At 47.3% G+C, this 21,825-nt stretch overlaps 2 protein-coding genes across 2 annotated transcripts in view; one reads left to right on the top strand and one right to left on the bottom strand.

Moving 5' to 3' along the window:
- Nucleotides 1–13,330, bottom strand: part of Ruvbl1 (RuvB-like AAA ATPase 1) — a 34,913-nt gene extending 21,583 nt beyond the window's left edge. The window contains exons 1-3 of the mRNA NM_147177.1: nt 13,160–13,330; nt 10,619–10,705; nt 3,230–3,362 (exon numbers count right to left, since the gene is read on the bottom strand). Of these exons, the coding sequence (NP_671706.1) occupies nt 3,230–3,362; nt 10,619–10,705; nt 13,160–13,300 (361 nt within the window). The 5' untranslated portion in view covers nt 13,301–13,330. The remainder of the gene's footprint in view (nt 1–3,229; nt 3,363–10,618; nt 10,706–13,159) is intronic.
- Rps25l3 (ribosomal protein S25 like 3) lies at nt 11,557–12,075 on the top strand. Its single transcript, XM_039108732.2, has one exon. The coding sequence runs from the start codon at nt 11,619–11,621 to the stop codon at nt 11,994–11,996; it is 378 nt and encodes a 125-aa protein (XP_038964660.1). The 5' UTR covers nt 11,557–11,618; the 3' UTR covers nt 11,997–12,075.
- Nucleotides 13,331–21,825: the final 8,495 nt, after the last annotated feature.

The following is a 21,825-nucleotide window of genomic DNA, read 5'->3' as shown; positions in this document are numbered from 1 at the left end:
CAGTAAACAATCTTCTATAGGTTCTTGAAAGGTTTATTTTACTTATTTGGCTATGTGTCTCTGTGTGTGCCCACATAGTAGAGGTGTCCAGAGCCACAAGAGGGCATTGCATGCTCCAGAACTGGAATGACAGGTGGACATGGGAGAGTGCTGGGAACCAAATTCAGGTCCTTTACAAGAACAGCAAGGCTCCTAACCACTGAGCTGCCTCTCCAACCGTTTTGTATCTTTTAAATATGTAAACCAATATTTCTGACTTAAAATGGGAGTCACCCAGGCGCTGGGTGTGGCCTGTACCCCTCAAAAGACCTAAAAACGAACTTTCTCATAGTGCAAGAAGAAACACAGCAAGATGAGGCAGCATCACACAGCTTTTGTTGAAACTCTGATCTTCCTCAGGGCCATCTGCTTCTCTCATGAACCAAGAAACCTCAGGGAGCAGCCACTACCTGCCAGGTCTGGGGCTACAAAGACTCACACTCCTCTCTGTACCCCAGCAACTGTGCCCATCCCCACACTCCTTGTATTTCCATCATCTCAATCACAAGCACAGGCATCGCCTGCCCCCGTCTCTGTGCCCACAACCGACCCTTCTATAAACCCTAAGACTAAGTGTACCGTGGACTTCTCCTGAATCTGGTTACCCACCCTTCCAGCACCATCTCCTGCTCAGACCTCAGTGGGTCTCCCTCTGTCACGCTCCATGAAGGGAACTGCGGGGCTGGACTAGAGCCCACAGGCATCTTACCCTTAACTGTTCTGGCTTACACTCAAGGCAAAGCCCTGACCCTGGCCGATGGCAGAGACCACCTCAGCCTCTGCTTTCCTACCTACCTCTAGTGGTCCAGTGCATTCCCTTAATAATTCTTATCACACACACTTGCGCGCGCACACACACACACCATCAAGACTTAAAAAGAAAACAGAAAGAATTACTTTGGGGGGGGGGCGCTGGCGAGATGGCTTAGGTAAAGGGGTTCCTGTGCTAGCAGCAACCTGAATTGAATCCTAGAAGAGATGTAAAGATATAGAGAAAACCAACTCCACAAAGCTGTTCTAACCTCTGTTTGCCTGCCACAGCATGCATGCTGCCTACACATACATCATGCACCCCACCCCAGTAATAATATTAAATATTTTTAAAAGAAAAAAAGTACTTTTAGCTACACACCTTTAATTCCAGAACTCAATGAGTTCAAGGTCAGACTAGTCTACAAAGTTGCAGGATAGCCAGGGGACTACACAGAAAAACTCTGTCTGGGGGTTAGGGAGTGGGGTGCTTTTCTGGGAGGTAGGGAGGTGGCTCAGTAGGACAGAGAACTGAGTCTGGACTCCAGCACAATGTAAGAAGCTGGGCTTGGTGACAAGGGCCTATAATCACAGCACTGAGAGGGTGGGGTAGGGACAAAAAGATCCCTGAGGTCTAATGGCCAGCAGCCTAGTTCCAGGCTCAGTAACCTGTCTGAAGAAAACAGAGCAGAGTGACACAGTAGGACACACAGCATCCTCCTCCGGCCTCTGTACACACACTTGTACATACTGCACACAGAGTTTGGCAACCTGGAACAGGTGTCTCTGTCCACACCTGTTCTCAGCAGTGAGGGAGGGACACAGATGTTTCAGACACTTGATCGTGCTCTGAGCAACCTGTCTTTGAACAGCAAAACCCAAAAATCCACCTAAATGTCCACCTTCATAAATGGGCCACCGCCATAGTTAGAGCCTACATTCCCATAGCAATTTACAGAAACTGAGGCCATAACTAACACTAGACCAACAGACGCTAGGCTTAAAGATCACCCTGGAAACCCTATGGATGAGAGTTAACTCGGGGAGGTCATTATAGCCTGTCTCCAAGCCCGGGATACAGACAGCAGGCAGACCTGAGCTCCACTCAGCTCTGGCCCTTACTAGTCATAACACTAGCCAAGTTAACTAACTTTCTAAGAGTGTTTCTCCAAACGCCAGTGAAGACAGAGAAGCCTGGCTATGGAAACGAACAGCCTGACACTGTGGTGGCAGCGTAGGCCCTAAGTGGCTGGCATCAGTCCCCAGTGTCCTTGCTTGGACAGGCCTACCACTGAGGGCCAGGCACTGGCAGCTGGGCACACAATGAGTGACTCGAGTCAAACCTATTCAATGGGCCGTGTGGTGGCTCAGGCCTTTAATCTCAAGAAACAAAGGCAGGTGGATCCGAGTTCAGGGCCAGTCAGGTCTACAGAGTGAGTTCCAAGACAGTAAGGGCTACACACAAAAACCTATTGAACGGACAGTCACTTTCAAAAGCTAGACACAGGCACTGAAAAGCCTGATGCACATGTGTATATGGATTTAAAAAGATTTCTTGGGGCTAGGGATTTAGCTCAGTGGTAGAGTGCTTACCTAGGAAGCGCAAGGCCCTGGGTTCGGTCCCCAGCTCCGAAAAAAAGAACCAAAAAAAAAAAAAAAAAAAAAAAAAAAAAAAGATTTCTTTAGGCATAAGCAGAGGCAGGGGAATCTCTGTGAGTTTGGGGCCAGCCTGGTCTACATAGCAAGCCAGGCCAACCAAAACTACATAGTGAGATCCTACTCAAAAATCACTGTAGGGCTGGAGAGATGGCTCAGCAGTTAAGAGCACTGACTGCTCTTCCAGAGGTCCTGAGTTCAAATCCCAGCAACCACATGGTGGCTCACAACCCTCTGTAATGAGATCTGACGCCCTCTTCTGGTGTGTTTGAAGACAGTGTACTTATATATAATAAATAAATCTTTAAAAAAAAAAAATCACGGGCTGGGGATTTAGCTCAGTGGTAGAGAGTGCTTACCTAGGAAGCGCAAGGCCCTGGGTTCGGTCCCCAGCTCCGAAAAAAAGAACCAAAAAAAAAAAAAAAAATCACTGTATCCCACAGCTTTCCCTGAGGAGTTTGGTGTTGAGATCAAACCTGGAGCTCTGCCTATGAAACCATACTCTACCTCCAAGTTATCCTCTGATCTTGACTTACGTCTATTTTTACCATGTGAAGAAGCCAAGGGCCATAACTGGGGCTCACGTGCGCCCTACTGCTAAAGTACTTTGGTTGGAACACTGAGGTTTGGTCATTAACTTGCAAACATACTGACAATGCTAAAAGAGAAACAGCTACAAGTTGTCAGACGGCATCTCTACAACCAAGAAGCTTCAAGGCACTCGGAGAAGAAAGCCACCTCCCCACACTTACCACCCACCGACGGCCGCCCTCCCCACACTCACCAATAGCCCTTCGGAAGTTCTCCATCAGCACCTCTGTCTTCTTGATCTCAGTTGAGTATACTTCACTACCCACCATCGGGCAGAAAGGGACTTTACTGCCCAGTTCCTGAGCAATAGCCAGGGCCAAGGCTGTCTATAGAGGACAAGAAAGAGAAGACTTGCTTTAGAGTTAGAAATGGTCATTCAGAGATTGGGTTACTAAGAGAGCATCCGCCAGGAACAGTACTGTCCTATTCTTTACCGTCAGCAGGCATATTTCAGTGTCTGAGGGTCTCTGTGCACAAGCCGTGCCTATCACACCCTGCCTGGTGTCACCATCAGACTCAGAAGCTATTCCCCAGTAAAGGCCTGACTTCAAGTGCTTCCCACGAACCTTACATCTAAGCAACTCTACTGTCTGCCCCACTCTACCAAGGAGGAAACAAAGATGGGTTAAGTACACAGCCCGGGTGCCACAACCTAGAAATAGGTGCGTTTGGACTAGCAGTGGTGTCTCACAACAGGTTCTCATCAGAAATAGCACCATCTTCCTGACTATTCTCACTCAGCCTGTCTGCTCAGGCTACTGTGAGGCCCAACACACTGCTTTCTGTTTGTCCCACAAACACCAACCTAGAGGCCAGCAGAAATCAGCACTGAAGGAAGGCCTCACTCAATGTCCACTTTATGTTAAATGGCTCATAAAAGAACGTAACCTTGAGCAGACTTTTGTGACACCTTAGCATGCTCTGTACAGAAACACAAAGGGCTTCTGGTAACCCAGCCACAGTGGACAGAGGCTAAGCAACACCAGACATGGGAGAGACCTGCAGAAAACCAAGCATGAAAGGCAAATGCCCAAGAGCGGCTGAGAGCATTCACAGATCCTCAGCCTCTGAAGCTGGAGACCTGACTAGAGAGAACTCTGAAGCTGCATGGTGAGCGACCTGCCAGTGGTGCTCTTACTCCTTTCAGTCCCTTGATGACAGTTTCGGGACAGTAGAATTTGGCAGCAGTGAACACACAGTGAAGTGCATAAAGTAGCCCATGAGACAGACACTGTACAGTACTGCTAACTCTGCTGCAGTAACCCCAGCACTGGGCAGCAGTGGAGACCCGGTCAGTCACACAAAAGAGTGAAGTACTAGGCTAGCTCTCACGTAGCAAACAAGTTGCCCACAAACTGGTTCCACGTACTTCTCATCAGCCAGCAGCAGCAGGTGCCTCCCTACTGCAGCCCCCTCAGTCCTAGAGCGTCTGGGAACACACCTGCCACTGCCTCAGCCCAAGCACACTGTTGTGAGCCCAGAGCAGACAACAGCAATGCTGATATTCTAGAAGCAAGGGAGAGATGTCTGGACTATGACGGGGTAGGAAGAGAGGACTGCATTCTGACATGAGACATGGGTAGGGGCCAGGTTTGTCCACCTCCTACCCTAATTCTGCCTGTTTCCTAGTCACTCTGTCTCTTCTAACTAGTTCCACAGACCTCAGTTCTCCATCCTTGGCCTCAGATGTCCAAGAGTGCCCTCATGCACTTCCCTAGCCCCTTTCCTTCCAGCCTAATTCAGAAATGGCCATCGCTATGCTTGGTGTGATCAGACAGGGACACTGCAGGGGCACTTCCAGTTTCCTCTTGGAGAAGGGCCCTAGAAGGAAAGCCCAGAAGGTGTCTGCTTAGCCCTCCTGTCCACCCCTGTAAATAGCTCACAGCCCCCCAGGAAGCCATCAACTTCATCTTCTACTTTGCATCTGTGTGCTTTGGTTTGGGGTTTTGCTTTGTTGTTGTTTGTTTTGATGGGGTTTTGGTTTCAACAGGTAGAATTTGGTAGCAAATTACCACATAGCTGGCCCAGCACTCGCTTCCTAGCTCAGGATGGCCTAGCACTCACTTCCTAGCTCAGGATGGCCTGGTACTCCTGCCTCAACTGCCTGAGTGCTAGGACTGCAGGTGTGCACCTTTGTGCCTGGGTCCTGGCTTGTAGTTTATAGATTAAGAAACTGAAATGCAGAGGTTACTCAAGGCCAGACAGCCAGGATGCAAGCACTGCCCAGAGCCCTATTTTCCCTTGTGTGAGCACACCATGTGACTGGCATGAAGCTGTTCCTGAAAGAAGGCTGAGCAGGTTTACTTCAATCTCATCCGAAGGGCTCCTTTCAAGGGTCCAAGCACTTAGTCCCACTGTCAACAGCAGGAGGTCTTCAGGAACAGAGCTGCACATCACAATAAGGGTGCCCTGCCTTCCCGTGAAGGGAAGCAGCCTCATCTTCAGGCGCACCACCAATCTCTCCTCAGACAGCACATGCCTTCAAGCTTTGCACATCAGAAAAGCTTACAAAGTGAGGCCAAGGACTGAGTTCTTCACATTTCCTGGGAGAAAAACTGTCTCAGTATCACACAGGAATGAAAGATTCACACGGGAGACACATGGCACCAACTCCACAAAAAACCCAGGGGTCCACAAAGCACACAGACATACAAGAACCATGGACAACTTCTACATGAAAGTCTGCAGAGTCTGTAGCTACTGACAACACACAGCAACAGAAACCCCTGAATAGAAGCAGGAACAGGATCATAGAAAGGCAAAAGAGACAAGCCACCAGGCAATCTACCTGAGGTACAAGGCATGAAAACACACGCACGCACACGCACATGCACACACACCAACTGTGCTAGACTCCATAGTCCAGAAACCTACAGAGCAAGGCCCCTCAGGAAGCACACAGTCTGGGGAAACTTTTCGCAAGAAGCCAACTCCACAAGTAAAATAAAGAGGGGGTGTTTGGGGTGCATTTTCCTAAATAAGGCACAGAGTGTCTCCCACCCCAAGACAGATTTTGAAAGGGGGAAAAAAAACAAAACAACCCCCCACCAAAAAACTTGTTGGTTTGGGGTCAGAGACAAGAGTCAGAGAGGCACCACAGGACAGCCATGAAGACTTCAACAAAGCAAAAGCTCCAGACATTTCACAAATGTCAGTGATGCTGGGAGGTGGTGACACACACCTGTGGTCCCACACTAGGGAGGCAGAGGCAGGTGGGTATCTGAGTTGGGGGCCAGCCTGGTCTACAGAGTGAGTTCTAGGACAGCTGGGGCTACATAGAGAACTGGGGGTGGGGTGGGGAGCAGTGTTGGGTTGGAGAGATGGCTCAGGAGATACAGGCACTGCTGAGTCTCTGATCCCTTGTGTCCACATGAAGGGAGAAGAAAACCAGCTCCAAAGGGGTCCCCGACCTCCACCAGCAGCCACGGCGGATACACACCGCCGCCCAGAGTAAGCAAGGTAACTCTTTAAACGTCAGCATCATTAAGAGACAACAAAGCAAAGTGATAGAGACAGCAACTTTTCTAAATGAAAGGAAGATAAACACAGATGTTACTGCTGCAGGTTTTTATTTTCTCTTTCCAGGGCCACTAGACATGTACAAAGCAGGTAGTCTGAAGTTTATAACAGAAGGGGAAAACTGAAAGAACTTGAAGAACACTCTTTTCTACATATCACACATATGACATGTCTACACGTGACTGTGTGTATATATGTATGTGGGGGGGTGCACATGTGTGTAGAGGCCAGAGGCTGACCCTGGGTATCTTCCTCAGTCACTCTCTACCTTTCTTTTTTTAATGTGTACACATCTGCGTCTATAAGTACACTACATGTATTCACATGTCCACAGACACCAAGAGCATCCAGTCCCCTGGAGTTGGGGTTTCAGACACTTGCAATGTGCCCACTGTGAGTGCTAAAACCAAACTCAGTACTCTGGGAGGTCAGCAAGTGCCCTAACTGATGAGTCACCTCCACCTTAACTTCTGAGCGAGGACGTCACTGGTCCCCCTGACTTGTCCCTGCCTCCTCAGCACTAGAGTCAGAGGAAAGGGCTGCCACTTAGACCACCATGCATGTGGAACAAGCAGGTTTCCTACTGCGCCATCTCCTAGGCTGTCATTTTCATTTAAAAATCAAAAGAAAACAAAACAAAAGTCAACTTTGGTATTTATGAACACAGAGTCCTACTGAGTACCAAGGCACACATGCCTGTAATCCCAGCTTGAGAAGCTGAGATAAGAGAACACAAAAATCAAGGCCAGCCTGGGCTACAGAAGGAGTTTCTTACCACTGGGGAGCAAGTCAGTGAGACCCTTTCTCAGAAGGGTAGTTCAGTGGCAGAGCCACTGTTGAAATGCACAAAGTCCTGGGGTCAACCCCCCAGCACTGCAAAAGCAAAAAGCATCAGTTAAGTTCGAACTCAACCCCACCAGGCAGCGGACAAGGCTCCCACACCTTCCTTGAAAGGTATGCTCCTGAGACCATTCTCTTCCTAGCCCTGCTTCTAATCCTTCTCAGTCAGATATTTTTAGTTTATAAAAACGAAAAGAAATGCTAACATAAATGTCACATTAGCAGGAGGAGAGAGTTGGAGGTAAGATGTCGATGCTGTGTAAATAGCAGGGCACCCATTTTCAAATGGCTCAGAAATAAAGAAACAGCAAATACCAAAAAATATAATCATCTCCAAGCTATGAGGCACAGACAAGTCCACCAGACGAGTCTGTCAATCCCACTCCTCCCACTTCACACCTTTAGTCCAACTGACACTGGGGACAGAGGGTTCCATCCAGTCACAGTCTCTATAAGACGTTCAGCATCCTGCCTGGCCATTAGCACGGAGATGCCAAGGGTAGGCTGGAAATCCACATTCCACCTTCGACTTCAACAAAGAAAGTGGGCAAAGGAAAGAGCTGAGGATGTTCCAGAACAGATCAGAGGCCTCATACTGATGTTTAAGAAAGCACAATTCACATCAAGACAGAAAAAAAACTACCTTGCCTCGTGTATAATGAAGCACTAAATCAAAAACATCTCCAAACCATCCAGAAGGAAAAGGAAACACTCATATCAGAGTTCTAACAGAACAAAGAAACACTAACAGAGTACTGTACCTGGCACAAGCATTCTCAACACAAGGCTAGACTAGGCCTGCAGTCATGCCTGTAATCTCAGCTGAGGATGAGGCAGGAGGATTTCCAGCTGACAACAGTAGAGACATGCACATTATCTTCACGTCTGAGGCCAGCCTGGGCTACAGGAAACCTTGTCTCAAATAACAACCACCACCAAACATGGAGAACAGGGTCTTTTCCACTAACAAAGCTATAAAAGAAACTTCCAGCCAATGCACTTTAGGAAAGCAACCAGACAGAGAGGGAAGACAAGAAGACATGATAAGCAGACGCCCAGGCCATGGACAAGCAGATGCTGCCTGTGTAGCCCACTGAGCTCACTGTGAATGGTTCAATCTACTTACTCACACAGCTCTTCCCTCTTCAGGAAGACCCCTGGGTAAGACAGCCCTGCAGGTGACACACGTCTTTAATCCCAGCACTCATGAAGCAGGAGGTGGATCTCTGTTCAGAACCAGCCTGGTCTGCATATTTAGTTCTAAGACAGCCAGGGCTACACACCCCCTATTCAACAGTTATGATTTCAAAGTAAGAATTAGTTGTTCTCACCACTGACTTACAAACTGTGGTGGGTGAGGTGTGGGAAGAATGAACGAGCCTATTTTTAACACACACAAGCCCAGGTGCCTGGTCTCTGTGGCCCCTGTGAAGAACTGAGGCTCAGACTAGGTACTCTGGTGACTTTTGAGTATCCCACCAGTCAGGCATGGTGACAGTCACCTACAATCCTGGCACTTGAGGGAAGAGCAGGATGAGCAGCAGTTCAAGGGCAGCCTGGCTACACATCAAGTTTGAGGTCAGGTTGGAATACATGAGAGAGACTGTCTCAAAAAAAAAAAAAAAAAAAAAAAAGTGGGGGTGGGGTCAGCAAGATGCCTCAGCAGGTAGAAGCACTTGCCACACAAGCATGGAAACCAGAGTTTGATTTCCAGACACTACAATGGAAGGAGAGAACCAACTCTTGAAAGATATCCTCTGACCTCTATATATGCACTGTGGTGTGTGTGTGTGTGTGTGTGTGTGTGTGTGTGTGTCCACTCACAATCTCAAACACTGTGTCCCCTGCCTAGAAAGCCCTTTTCTTCCCTGCAAGGCCACTCTTTCCACATCTTTTAAAGGCAAACAACAAGCGTCAGGCCCTCCAGCTTTCCCAGCTACTGTGCTGCCTCCTGATCAGCACCAGCTGCATTCAGGATTGGTCAGGATCCCTCAGTCAGCACTCAGCAGGACCCCTTTGTTATTGTCATGACTCCCTTTTCTCGCCAGCGGACTGCAAGCCTCTTAAAGATAAAAAAGCATTTCGCTTCTTTGTCCCTTACCACCCCTCACAGGACACAAGGAGAGGCAGAATAAGCAACCTCAAAAAGATATCACTGGGCCTGGAGAGACGGCTCAGTGGTTAGGAGCACTGACTGCTCTTCCAGAGGTCCTGAGTTCAATTCCCAGCAACCACATGGTGGTTCACATCCATCTGTAATGGGATCTGATTCCCTCTCCTGGTGTGTCTGAAGACAGCTACAGTGTACTTATATATAAGAAATGAAGAAATCTTTTTTTTTTTTCCCTTTTTTCGGAGCTGGGGACCGAACCCAGGGCCTTGTGCTTGCTAGGCAAGCGCTCTACCACTGAGCTAAATCCCAACCCCGAAGAAATCTTTTTAAGAAAAGATATCACTGGTTATTTTTTGAGACTCAGATCAGCAGAAAGGTTACTTCCTAGCAAAGCAAAGAAGACTTGAAAGAGACAGTAGAAACATTCTAGAGACAATGAGGTCCTCCGAGGACTTTACTCTCTGCTCTGAAGGTAGGCCAGGGTAATTTTAGACCATAGATTTTATATGCTAAATTGTATTATTGAACACTGGTTTTTTTGTTTTGTTTTGTTTTGTTTTTGTTTTTTCCAGAGCTGAGGACCAAACCCAGGGCCTTGCGCTTGCTAGGCAAGAGCTCTACCACTGAGCTAAATCCTCAACCCTGAACACTGGTTTTTAAAACATTCATTTAACCAGTCTATCTAGACAGAGACTAGTTAAGACATGAATTTAGGGCTGGAGAGATGGCTCAGTGGTTAAGAGCACTGTCTGCTCTTCCAGAGGTCCTGAGTTCAATTCCCAGCAACCACATGGTGGCTCATAACCATCTGTAAAGAGATCTGATGCCCTTGTCTGTACCTCGTGTGTATCTGAAGACAGTTACAGTGGACTTATATATAATAAATGAATAAATCTTTAAAAAAAAAAGACATGAATTTAACTGGATTTAAACATCAATATCATTCTCTTGGGTAGTTTAAAAAAGAGAGAAAATGGGGGTTGGGGATCTAGCTCAGTGGTAGAGCGCTTGCCTAGCAAGCGCAAGGCCCTGGGTTCGGTCCCCAGCTCCAGAAAAAAAGGGAAAGAAAAGGAAAAAAAAAAAAAAGAGAGAGAGAAAATGAATGAATACCTTGCCAGTTCCAGGAGGCCCTGCCAACAAGACAGCTCTTCCAGCCATTTTCTTGCTTTTGATTAATTCGACTATGACACCACATGCCTGCACAAAACAGAAAGAAACAATCAGTCAATCTTAAAATGCTTCATGGTAGAAACAGTTCAGGGCTTGGTCCACACAGTTCCGATGCTCTTCTGACAGGACACCACTGCTGTGGGGTGGAGCGGTGGGGGTGAGCCACGTGCTCTAGCTCATGCCATATGATGGCTCCCACAAAGAGAGAAGCAAAATGAGACACTGAGCAGCTAGGGAGAGCTGGGGCGGAGGGGGCTTTCTCATAACCTTGTATGTAACATTTGAAGCCCCGGGCAGAAATCTACATTTCAGGCAAAAATTGCAAATTGAAAATAACCAAAGTACAAGTTTGATATGTCTAAGGGTCAACATGCTGCAGCTACCAAAGTATAGTGAACAGAAGGGAAAGGGGAGGTTGAGGCAGGCAGGAGCCAACACAGACCTAGTACTTAACAAAAGCAGCAGGGCTGTGCATTCCAGGCCAGTTTGGCTACGGCAACATTATCTAAACAAAAAGGGTGTGCTATGAATCCAACCAATAAGAGTTGGAAAGAGCTGGTGAGATGCTCAGTGGGTAAAAAGCACCTGCAGTGTAAACCTTAGTTCAATCCCTGGATCCCACAATGGAAGGAGGAACCTCTGACCTCTACCCAAACACCATGGCAGGCCTATAACTGCACAGCCTACGCACACATTGTGTCAAATAGGAAAAGAAAGAGATACCAGCTAAGGAAGCCAGGTGCATAGTAAAGGCCCACGCCTTTAATCTCAGCACTCAGGAGGCAGAGGCGGATGGATCCCTGTGAACTCAAGGCCAGCAGGGTCTACAGAGTCTCAGGACAGCCAGAGCTAAAAGTGAGACCCTGTCGTGAAAACAAACATACAAAAATAAATACCAGAGTGTGGCTGCAGTGGTCCACACTACTCTCTGAGTTTCGCCATGCTGCCCAAAGACGACAAGAAGAAGAAGGATGCCGGAAAGTCGGCCAAAAAAGACAAGGACCCAGTAAATAAATCTGGTGGCAAGGCCAAAAAGAAGAAGTGGTCCAAAGGCAAAGTTCGGGACAAGCTGAACAATCTCATCCTGTTTGACAAAGCTACTTACGACAAACTTTGTAAGGAAGTTCCCAACTATAAGCTTATTACTCCAGCTGTGGTCTCCGAGAGACTGAAGATTCGAGGTTCCTTGGCCAGGGCAGCCCTTCAGGAGCTACTTAGTAAAGGACTTATCAAGCTGGTTTCAAAGCACAGAGCCCAAGTAATTTACACCAGAAACACAAAGGGTGGAGATGCCCCAGCTGCTGGTGAAGATGCATAAACAGATTGAATCAGCTGTACATTTGGGAAAATAAAACTTTATTGAATCAAAAAAATAAAAAATAAAAAAAATAAATAAATACCAGCTAATGACAATAATAATAAGGGTGAAGATACTGAGTACCAGGGAGGCTGCTAGCGTGATTGGCCAAACAAGAACCCAGTGCAGAGGCAGGTCTAGAACAGACTCTGAAGTCACATACAATCCAGTATCTATCCTGGCCATTTCACTTGAGGTGAGTGTCCTCAGATTTATTTTACCTAACACCTATTACTCATCTGACTCCGAGTGTTCAAAACAACTGTACCCACAAGGAAGGGCTTATGTGCAAAGTGGGCTGATGTCCACAGTTTACTCTGACTTGTGACGGTAGACATACATGAACAGATATACCATAAAGCATCACTGTAAAATGTTAACTGTAGAATTTTGGCACACTGGGATTTAATGTGCAAACATGTCAATGTTTCTGTGTGCTTAGAAACATCAGACCAAAGTGAGGTTTATTAGACAGAAATGAAATAACAGACAATAAAGCCGCCTGACAAATAGAAAGCATTAAACTATTGCTTGCAAAAAAAGATGCAAGTGAGCTAGGGTCAAACGTTTCCCTTTTGGATAGATGATGCTCTTGAGGCTGGGAAAGCAGTCTTCACCACATATAAACAGCAAGTTTTTGTAGATACTGAGTCTCTGCAGGGATCAAAGTGGAGCAGTCTGAGGAAATGGGAAGAGTAATCATTTGGGGTGGGGTCGGGAGAATACCAGCCTCATTACTGCTGAACTGGCAGGTGGTTAAGCGACCTGGCCCACCTTTAATTTCTTCGTGTGCAAAACAGAACCGATCGAAAGACCTGGCATAACTTCCAATGACTTTAAGAAGACTGAACTGGAAAAGCTAGAGTGCTTGGATGGGGAATAGGTCATAGTGTTCCTCCTCACCGCTCCACTTAACAGATCAGCTCCCAGGCCTAAAGAACCCATATCAACTCCGAAAATTTAGTCAATTCTACATTTAATCCCACAGCTTTCCACTGTGTTTCCGGTGAGGCCTAATTTGCCTGCCGTGACCCTTGCTGGCTAATGTGATCCTCACTTCTCAGACAAATCTTAGTGAGACCTGGTCCCGCCGCCCACACCGCGTGCACACGCCCCACGCCCACCTCTCTCGCGTTCTCCTGGCCCACGAGCCCCGAAGCCGCCTGCTTGGCCAGGCCGCTCTCATCCAGCCCCAGCCCCTTCACGTGGCTGTGGGAGGCAATGCGTTGCGTCTTCGTGGTGCTCTTCACCTCCTCAATCTTCATTTTGACGAGTGTGTGCAGCCACAACCTGCGTGGAGACTAGGAACTACGGCACGCCAGGCGCCTGGGTTACCACGCGGCCGTTACTAGGCCGCTCTCCAGGACCCGCCCTTATTAGTACGCCATTGGTTGAAGCGAAAAGACTTCGTTTTCTATTGGCTACAAGCTACGCTTGTCGGCGGCTGAGTTTCACCCACCAACTTCCGTCTGTGTCACAGGTTAGGTTCCCCCAGGGCAGGCATTTCCTGCCCTGGCCAGGTTTGACTGGGAACCGTCAGATTCTTAAGCGCTATTAATGTGAATGGCAGGTTTTTAATTATAAACTCCTCTTTTAATGCTTTTTTTCTTTAGTATAAGATGTTTATGCCAGGGTGAGTTGACTCCTTCACTGACAATTATTAGACCTTTCCCAGGTGCTTGGATGTCCTGAGAGAACTATCAACGAAGCAGCTGCCCAAAGTTCTCCCACTCACACCTAATTTAGACACCCCAAGGATGCCCTGAGGAAGCTGCCCAGCCAACCACTCTTTTCCAGCCCATTTTTTCCAGAATACACTAGATCCTGAAGGCACTATTCCAGCCCAAACTTTTCAAACACTTTATGTCATGATTTTGATCATCACATGCCCAAGAAACTTTTAAAAAAGAAGAGAAGGTGTCTCTGCCTCCTGAGTTGCTGGGATTAAAGGTGCTGCCACCATACTCTGACCAGCCATTTTCACCTGTCTTGAGTGGGTACAGTTCTCCAGGTAGCCAAACAAAAACTGCCTGTGACTTGTGAAGAAACATGGCCCTTTATTTGAATAAGCAACTGTTTGGTTATTGGTGCAAACATGGTAGTCCATTTCCACAACCCACTGTACCATAGTGTAAATTTAATGCTTCATTTGCATGGAGGGCTGTACTAAGGACAGCAAACATTCTTGTTTACCCTCTGACATTCTGGCATTCTAAGCAGGTGCCCCTCACTTTTAAGTCAGCCAGGAGACACCCTCCTGTGCTGTACAATGTACAGTTGTGTTGTAACATTAGTCCCATTGTAAGATTTCTCCAGTGGTCTATCCACCTGGATTAATAGTATGGTGGACTGAGCTGGTAATATGAAGACATGCCGAGTGGCTATAGCAGTGAAGACAGTGATAAAAGGCAGCTAGTGAGTTCTAGAGTGACTGGGAACAGAAGTGACAAGTGACAGGCAGCCGAGAAACCAAAGGCAGAGATTGCTAGACAAGTTCCAGGGAGTGCCAAGTCTTTTCATTTTTGTAATCTATCCATATGGGTGTTTTGCCCACAGGTGTGAACGCACCATGCAGTGCTCAAGGAGGTCAGAACAGGGTGTCAGATCCCCAGGAACTGAAGTTACAGATGGTTGTGAGCCATCATATGGGTATTGGGAATTGAATTTGAGTCCTTTATAAGGACAGCCAGTGCTCTTAACTGCAGACTCATTTCTTCAGCCAGGGAGCTTCAAGTTTTAAGGGTCAACATTTATAACATCAGACACTGTAAGAGTTGAGGATTTCTATCTGAGCAGCGTGTAGAAGGACTCAGCCATCTTATTGGTTGTGGTGGGGTTACTTCCTAACACCATAAAACAAAACCCTACAGGCTAAAGCAATCCAAAGACCGGCCCAAGCAAGAACACACAACAAATCATCAGAACTGGAACTTCAGGTTTGAACTCCTATGCCATATTCATTTAATCCCACAACTGAGAGAGACAATAAGCCAGAAAATATGTTCTGTTAGGTTCCATAGTGATATTGTTTACCTGCACAACTGTACGTCCATCCATTCACTAAGCAGTTGTTAGCAACAGTGTGACCAGACACTATAGTGCACTCAGAAACAGGCAGGAAATAGCCTTGATGAGTGTGGTGGTTTTAATAGGAATGGCCCCCATAGACTCATGCTTGAGTGCTTGGTCTATAGGGAGTGACACTACTAGGAGGTGTAGCCTTTTTGGAGTAGGTGTGGCTTTGCTGGGGGAAGTACATTACTGTGGGGGTGGACTTTTAAAGTCTCAGAAGCTCAAGTCAGTGCTCTGCCTCCTGACTGCCCATCAAGGCGTAGAACTCTCAGCTACCTCTCCAGCACCATCTCTGCCTGCATGCTACCGTGCTGTCTGCCATGATGATAATAGACTAAACCTTTGAGCTGTAAGCCAGCTGATGGTGGTTTGAATATGCTTGGCCCGGAGAGAGACACACTATTAGGAGGTGTAGCCTTGTTGGAGAAAGTGTGTCACTGCAGGTGTGAGCTTTGAGACCCTCTTCCCAGCTGCTCGGAGGCCAGTCTTCTGTTTGTCTTTGGAACAAAATATAGAACTCTCAGCCCCTCCATGCTTCCTGCCTTAATATTAATGGATTGAACCTATAAGCTAGTCACAATTAAACCCTTCATAAGAGTTGCCTTGGTCATGGTGTCTGTTCACAGCAATAGAACCCTAACTAAGACCCAGCCCCAGTTAAATGTGTTCCTTTACAAGAGTTGCTGTGATCATGGTGTGTCTTCTCAGCAGACAAACCCTAACAAAGACAAGGAGCCTATAAGAATTGGAGAACATGCAACAGATGTGTAAGGACAAATCCCCTAGTGGTATGCAAGGCCAGAGTGGGACCTGGAGCAGCCTGCAGAGCCTGGGAAGGAAGGCATCAGTGGGGAGATGGTGACTGTGTGCAAACCTCACTGACCGCCGTGACTCTCTCAGAAGCAAACATTACAGCACCATCTTACATCAAGTAAAGTGAAGTCCAAGGAAGGTAGGCCTTACCCAGAATGTGTGGACAGGGAGACCCAGAGATAGGACAACAGTTAAGAGAACTGGCAACTCTTGCCGAGTACCCAGGTTCAGTTGCCAGCCCGTGTTTGGCAGCTTATAGTTGCCTGTAGCTCCAAGTCCAAGGATCCAATACTGTCCTTGCTAGTTTATTGTCAACTTAACACAAGTTAAGAGTTACTTAACTTGTCCTGTCCGGCCGCCATCGGAGAGCTGCAGCCATGGTCCTGCGCTATGCCATGGCGGTAGGCCTCAACAAAGGCCACAAAGTGACTGAAAAACGTCAGCAAGTCGAGACACACCCGCCGCTGCGGGCGCCTCACCAAGCACACCAAGTTCGTGCGGGACATGATCCGGGAGAGTGCGGCTTCGCGCCCTAGGAGCTGCACGCCATGGAGCTGCTTAAAGTGTTCAAGGACAAGCGAGCACTCAAGTTTATCAAGAAGAGGGTGGGCACGCACGTCCGCGCCAAGAGAAAGAGGGAGGAGCTGAGCAACGTACTGGCAGCTATGCGGAAGGAGGCGGCCAAGAAGGATTGATGACCCCTCCTCCAATAAAAGATGGTTCTAAAAAAAAAAAAAGTTACTTGGGAAGAGGAAAACCTCAAAGACTTACCGGTAGGCAAGTCTGTAGTGCATTTTCTTAGTGATCGACATGGGAGGACCCAGCCTACTATGTGTTTGTGGTGTTGCGGGGGCGACGGGGTGCTGCCTCCTTGTTGGTGGTCCTGGGATGTGTATAAGGCAGGCCAGACAAGTCATGGAAAGCAAGACAGTAAGCAGCTTCCTCTATGGCCTCTGCTTCAGTTTCTGCCTCTAGGTTTCTGTACTTCTTGAGTTTCTGCTCTGACTTCCTTCAGCGGTGGACTGTGATAAGCTGAAATACATCCTTTCCTTCCCAAGTTGCTTTTATCATGGTGGGTTTTTTAAAAAAGGATTTATTTATTTTAAGTGTATGAGTACACTGTAGCTGTCTTCAGACACACCAGAAGAGTGCATCAGATCCCATTATAGATGGTTGTGAGCCACCATGTGGTTGCTGGGAATTGAACTCAGGACCTCTGGAAGAGCAGTCAGTGCTCTTAACCCCTGAGCCATCTCTCCTACCCTATGGTGTGTTTTTCTTTATCATGATGGTTTTTGTTTGTTCTTTATACATCGGTGTGAGGGTGTCAGATCCCCTGGAACTAGAGTTATAGTCAGTTGTGAGCTGCCATATGGGTGCTGGAAATTGAACCCAGGTCCTTTGGAAAAGCAGCCAGTGCTCTTAACCAATAGATCTCTCGATCGCAGCAATGGAAACCCTAACTAGGCCACATACCCTCTTCTGACCTCTGGGCTTTTCAGGTACCAGGAACAAATGTGATATACAAGCATACATGCAGGCAAACCACTCATACACATAAAATCAAATAAATACAAGGGGAATGAATTGGTGTGTTTGTGTTTGCCTGCTTATCCAAATGCATACACGTGCATTGGCCAGAGAAGGCATTGGAACCCCTGGACTTGTCGTTAATAGGTGGGTGTGATCCACCTGGGGTGGGCAGTGGACACCAAACCTACGTCCTCTGCAAGAACAGCAAGTGCTCTTAGGCACAGAGCCATCTCTCCAGCCCAAACCTCAATACATTTTCAAATAGTGAAGTCAGACACGAAATTTCCCCAATCACGATGGAATGAAGCTTGAAACATAAAGCTGAATAAAGTACAAACTTTTCAAAGACGTAGAAATTTTGAAGCATTTTTTCCTTTGTATTTTGTTGAGAAGTTGATTTACTCCTCTGTACAGCAGAGACTCCTCAAGTTCCTAGTCCTCCAGGCTTGCCCCAAGTGCTGGGATCACAGGTATGTGTTACCACACCCAGCACCAACAGACTCCCGGACCATTAACATGGCAAAGAGCAGATTACAAGGGATGGAGAAAGCAACCTGAAGCATAGGGGTTTACACCTAAGATCCCAGCACCTGGAAAGTGGAAACAGAAAGACCCCCAAGTTCAAGGCCAGACTGAACCACATAGAAGAGGAAAATGAAAAAAAAACATTCTGGCTTCTGTTACAATATAGATAAACCTTGAAGCATGCAAAATAAAATGAGCTAAGAGATGGGTTTGCTCAGTGGTAGACTAGCATGCACGAAGTCTTGAGTTCAATCCTCAGTACTACAAAACTCACGCACACACACACACACACTCTCTCTCTCTCTCTCTCTCTCTCTCTCTCTCTCTCTCTCTCGCAGAGTAAATCACTGCCACCATGGGCTGACAGTGGATTGTGTTTTAGATTTTAGTTTTAGTTTTAGTTGTGTATGTGGGTGCCACGTGAATGCAGGTGTCTGTGGAGGCCAGAAGAAAGCGTTGGATCCAGCACTAGAGCTGGATGATGTAATGGACTCAGGTCCACCAGAAGAGCAGGAGGCACTCTCCCCAGCTGAGCTGTCTCTCCCGCCCGACAACGAATTCTTATCTATGGTCAAAAGCACAGTCAACAAATGAGAGGATGAAGAAGTTAGACTTCGTCAAATTAAAGTCTGTGCATCAAAGAACAATAGGAAATCACTGAAGAGACAATGGGGTTGGTGGTGGGGGTGGGGGTGGGGTGAGGGGTGGAAGGTGGCTCAGCGGTTAAGATCAATTGCTGCTCTTGCAGAGGACCCAGGTTCAACTCCCGGTATTCACATAGTGGTTCACAATTGCTCCAGGGGAATCCCACACTCTGGTGGCTTCCTCAGGCACTAGGCGCTCTTGTGGTGCACAGACACACATGCTGGCAAAACACTCAAACACATAAAATAATTTTTTAAAACATGTAAAGGACTTGGTATTTCTCCAAAAGAGACACATAAGCAGCAGGAAGAGAAGCTCTACACATTACGACTGGTTCAGTGCAACTCAGAACCCCGCTGAGACACTTCCCCTCAGTTACACTCAGATGTGGAGAGACTTAAACCCTCCTGTAGTGTGGGTAAGAATGTGTGTAGATCAGTGCTGTGGAAATCAGTTTTTCAAAAAGTTACACATGGACTAGCCAATAATCTAACGAGTCCACTCTGCTTTTGATATCTTTTTACTTTCGAAAGTTTTCATTGCATTGGTTGTGTGTGTGTGTGTGTGTGTGTGTGTGTGTGTGTGTGTGTGTGTGTGTGTAAAACTTTTGGGAGTCAGGTCTCTCCTACCGTAAAAGCTCCAGGGATTAAATTTAGGCTGTCAGGCATGGTGGTTGGTGCCTTTACCCACTGCACCACGTAGTCAGCCCAATTTTCATGTTTTTTGCTTTGTGTTGTCTTGTTTGATCCAGAGTCTCACACTGTAACCCAGGCTGGTTTGGATCTTAATTGGTCTTGACTGACTTCCAGCTTTAGGCACATGAATGCAGGTGTGTGCTACCAGACCCAGCTTTTCTGGATCCACCCCCCACCCCCAACACACACACACACACACACACACACACACACACACACACACACACATCTGTTTTGTTGTTTTGTTTGGGTCTCACTGTGCAGCTCTGGCTGCCCTGGAACACACAGATCTGCCAGCCTCTGCCTCTAGAGTTCTGGGATTAAAGATGTGGGCTCTTACACTCAGTTTATCAGTTTCTTTGGTTAGGCTGCTGGTACTCTCCCAGATCCTTACCTAGGAGGGTGGCATCACGACAAAGGATTGTGTCAGCATCCAGGCTGGGCCATGGAACAAGGGCTAACGACTTCTCAGGGACCATGAGGAATGGAAGCAAGGAGCCTCCTAGGCCAGGTAAGGCCTAGATGCTTGCTGACTGCTACAGACTCAACCACCTCAGGAGACACTGTCTGTTCTGCAGGAGGAAGTGACAGGAGCTAATGGCATGATCTAAATTGGTGTGGGACCAGCTTTTGCCATGCCATCTGATCTGTGACTCAGGGTGGCACTGGCAGATTATGTCCAGAACTTGGCATATCAGCTAGCTAAACTGGAGGCTTGGGGGACAACCTCTTCTGGGACTAGTATAGGACAAAACTGAGGCAAACACATGGTTAATCAAGGCAGTAGAGGCCCTCTGAGCAAAGGCGCATTTCCATCTTGTTCCTGAAAGAATCTTTAAAAACCAAACTCAAATCAAAGAGCACAGTATAATAACTTCCTGTGGGCAAGTTTATAATTAATCCTGGATTAATTGGCCTTAATGAAGTTGAATTAATTACCGGCTGTTTGTAAAGAACTTTGAACTACCTGAGTACAAAACGGCATTAAAAAGGCAGAAAGAAGCCAGCATCACATTAACATAAAGAATGGATCCAAGTAATCGCAGCTCTGCAGGCTGGATCCTGCCAGTGCTGCTCTCAGGACTGTACTCAGCCTGGGCCACTGTCCCGGGTCCAAGGAGGGGACTGCAGAGGAGGCTGCCTTCCCGGTGGGAGTGTCACTGCACATCTACCCCAGCCACAGCTACAGTCGGTATGACCATGCCAGCTGGGCTCAGATGTGCTTTCAGGGGACCCTGGGCTGTCCCCGTAAGTGAATGGGAGACACATAATGGATGATGAATGCAGCAAAAGAATAAACCCCAGCGTCTGCTAAGCGGAAAGCAGCTGGGCATGTGTAGTTCACAGGTAGAGCAATGAGGCCCTGGGTTTAATCTTTAGCACCTCAAAAAAAAATCATGTTAAAGAATGATATATGCAAAAGATAGACTAGAGAAAGGGAGAGGAGTGAGAAGGAACAAGTCTATTTGGAGTAAGCTGTGCAGGGCACTGCCCACTGAGGGAGTAGCAGTTGAAGAACCATGGGGGATTCTGGGAGAACATTCCAGGATGTTCTCCCAGGCTTCATAAGTCTGAGGAGTTCTCCTGCTAATAGAAAAGAGAGTGTAAGGCTGTAGGGAGCAGGAGCAGATTCAGGGGGCCTAGAACAGTAACTATAGTAAATTAAGACCCTCACCGGATGCCAATACACACCTATCAGAAAAGCTAAAATTACAACCAAGCTGAGACCTTCAAGCGTCTGGCTGAAGCCCTGTTGGGGTGAGGGGGGAGTAGAACAGCTTCTTGGGAGCCAACCCAGCAGGTTGTGAAAAGTGAAACAGCCTCATCTTGGATCTTAGTCGGGGTCATCATTGCTGTGGTGAAACCCCTTGACCAAATGCAACTTGTGGAGGAAAGGTTTATCAGAATTATACTTCCACATCATTATCACTGAAGGAAGTCAGGACAGGAACCTGGAAGTGGAGGCTGATGCAGGGGCCATGGGGGAAAGGGGTGCTGCTTACTGGCTTGCTACTCTTGGATTGTTTAACCTTTCTTATAGAATCCAGGACCATCAGCCCAGAAACAGTACCACGCACAATAGACTGGTCTCTCCCACTTCAATCACCAATGAAGAATGTTGGTATTAAGAGACAGGGAAACACTAGAAGCTGGTATTCTCACCAAGTGCATGAGGGTGGAGGAGGCTGGTGGAGGAGGCGGAAGGTGTACCATTTTTGTTTGTTCTGAGACAAGTCACATCCTGTAACCCTAGCTGTCCTAGAAATCACTATGTAGACCAGGCTGGGCTGTGACATGGGATCTTCTTGCCTCTGTTATGATTACAGGCAAGCACTACAGTGCCTGACAGGAATTCAGTTTTTAAGTGTTGAGTAGTCTGGAGGCAAGGACTCATGTAGCTCACCATGTCTTGAACTTGCTTTGTAGCTGAGGCTGGCCTTGAACACCTGAACTTCCTGTCTCTACCTCCCAAGTACTGGGTTTATAGAAATGTGCCAAGACGCATG

This window comes from Rattus norvegicus, chromosome 4, assembly GCF_036323735.1.
Source record: "Rattus norvegicus strain BN/NHsdMcwi chromosome 4, GRCr8, whole genome shotgun sequence".
Classification (NCBI taxonomy): Eukaryota; Metazoa; Chordata; class Mammalia; order Rodentia; family Muridae; genus Rattus; species Rattus norvegicus.
The sequence above is the reverse complement of the archived record's forward strand: the minus strand, read 5'-3'. Positions and strand labels throughout refer to the sequence as shown.

Excerpts from the sequence above, each read along its gene's own strand:
- Rps25l3 (XM_039108732.2), top strand. The coding sequence starts at position 11,619 with ATGCTGCCCAAAGACGACAAGAAGAAGAAGGATGCCGGAAAGTCGGCC.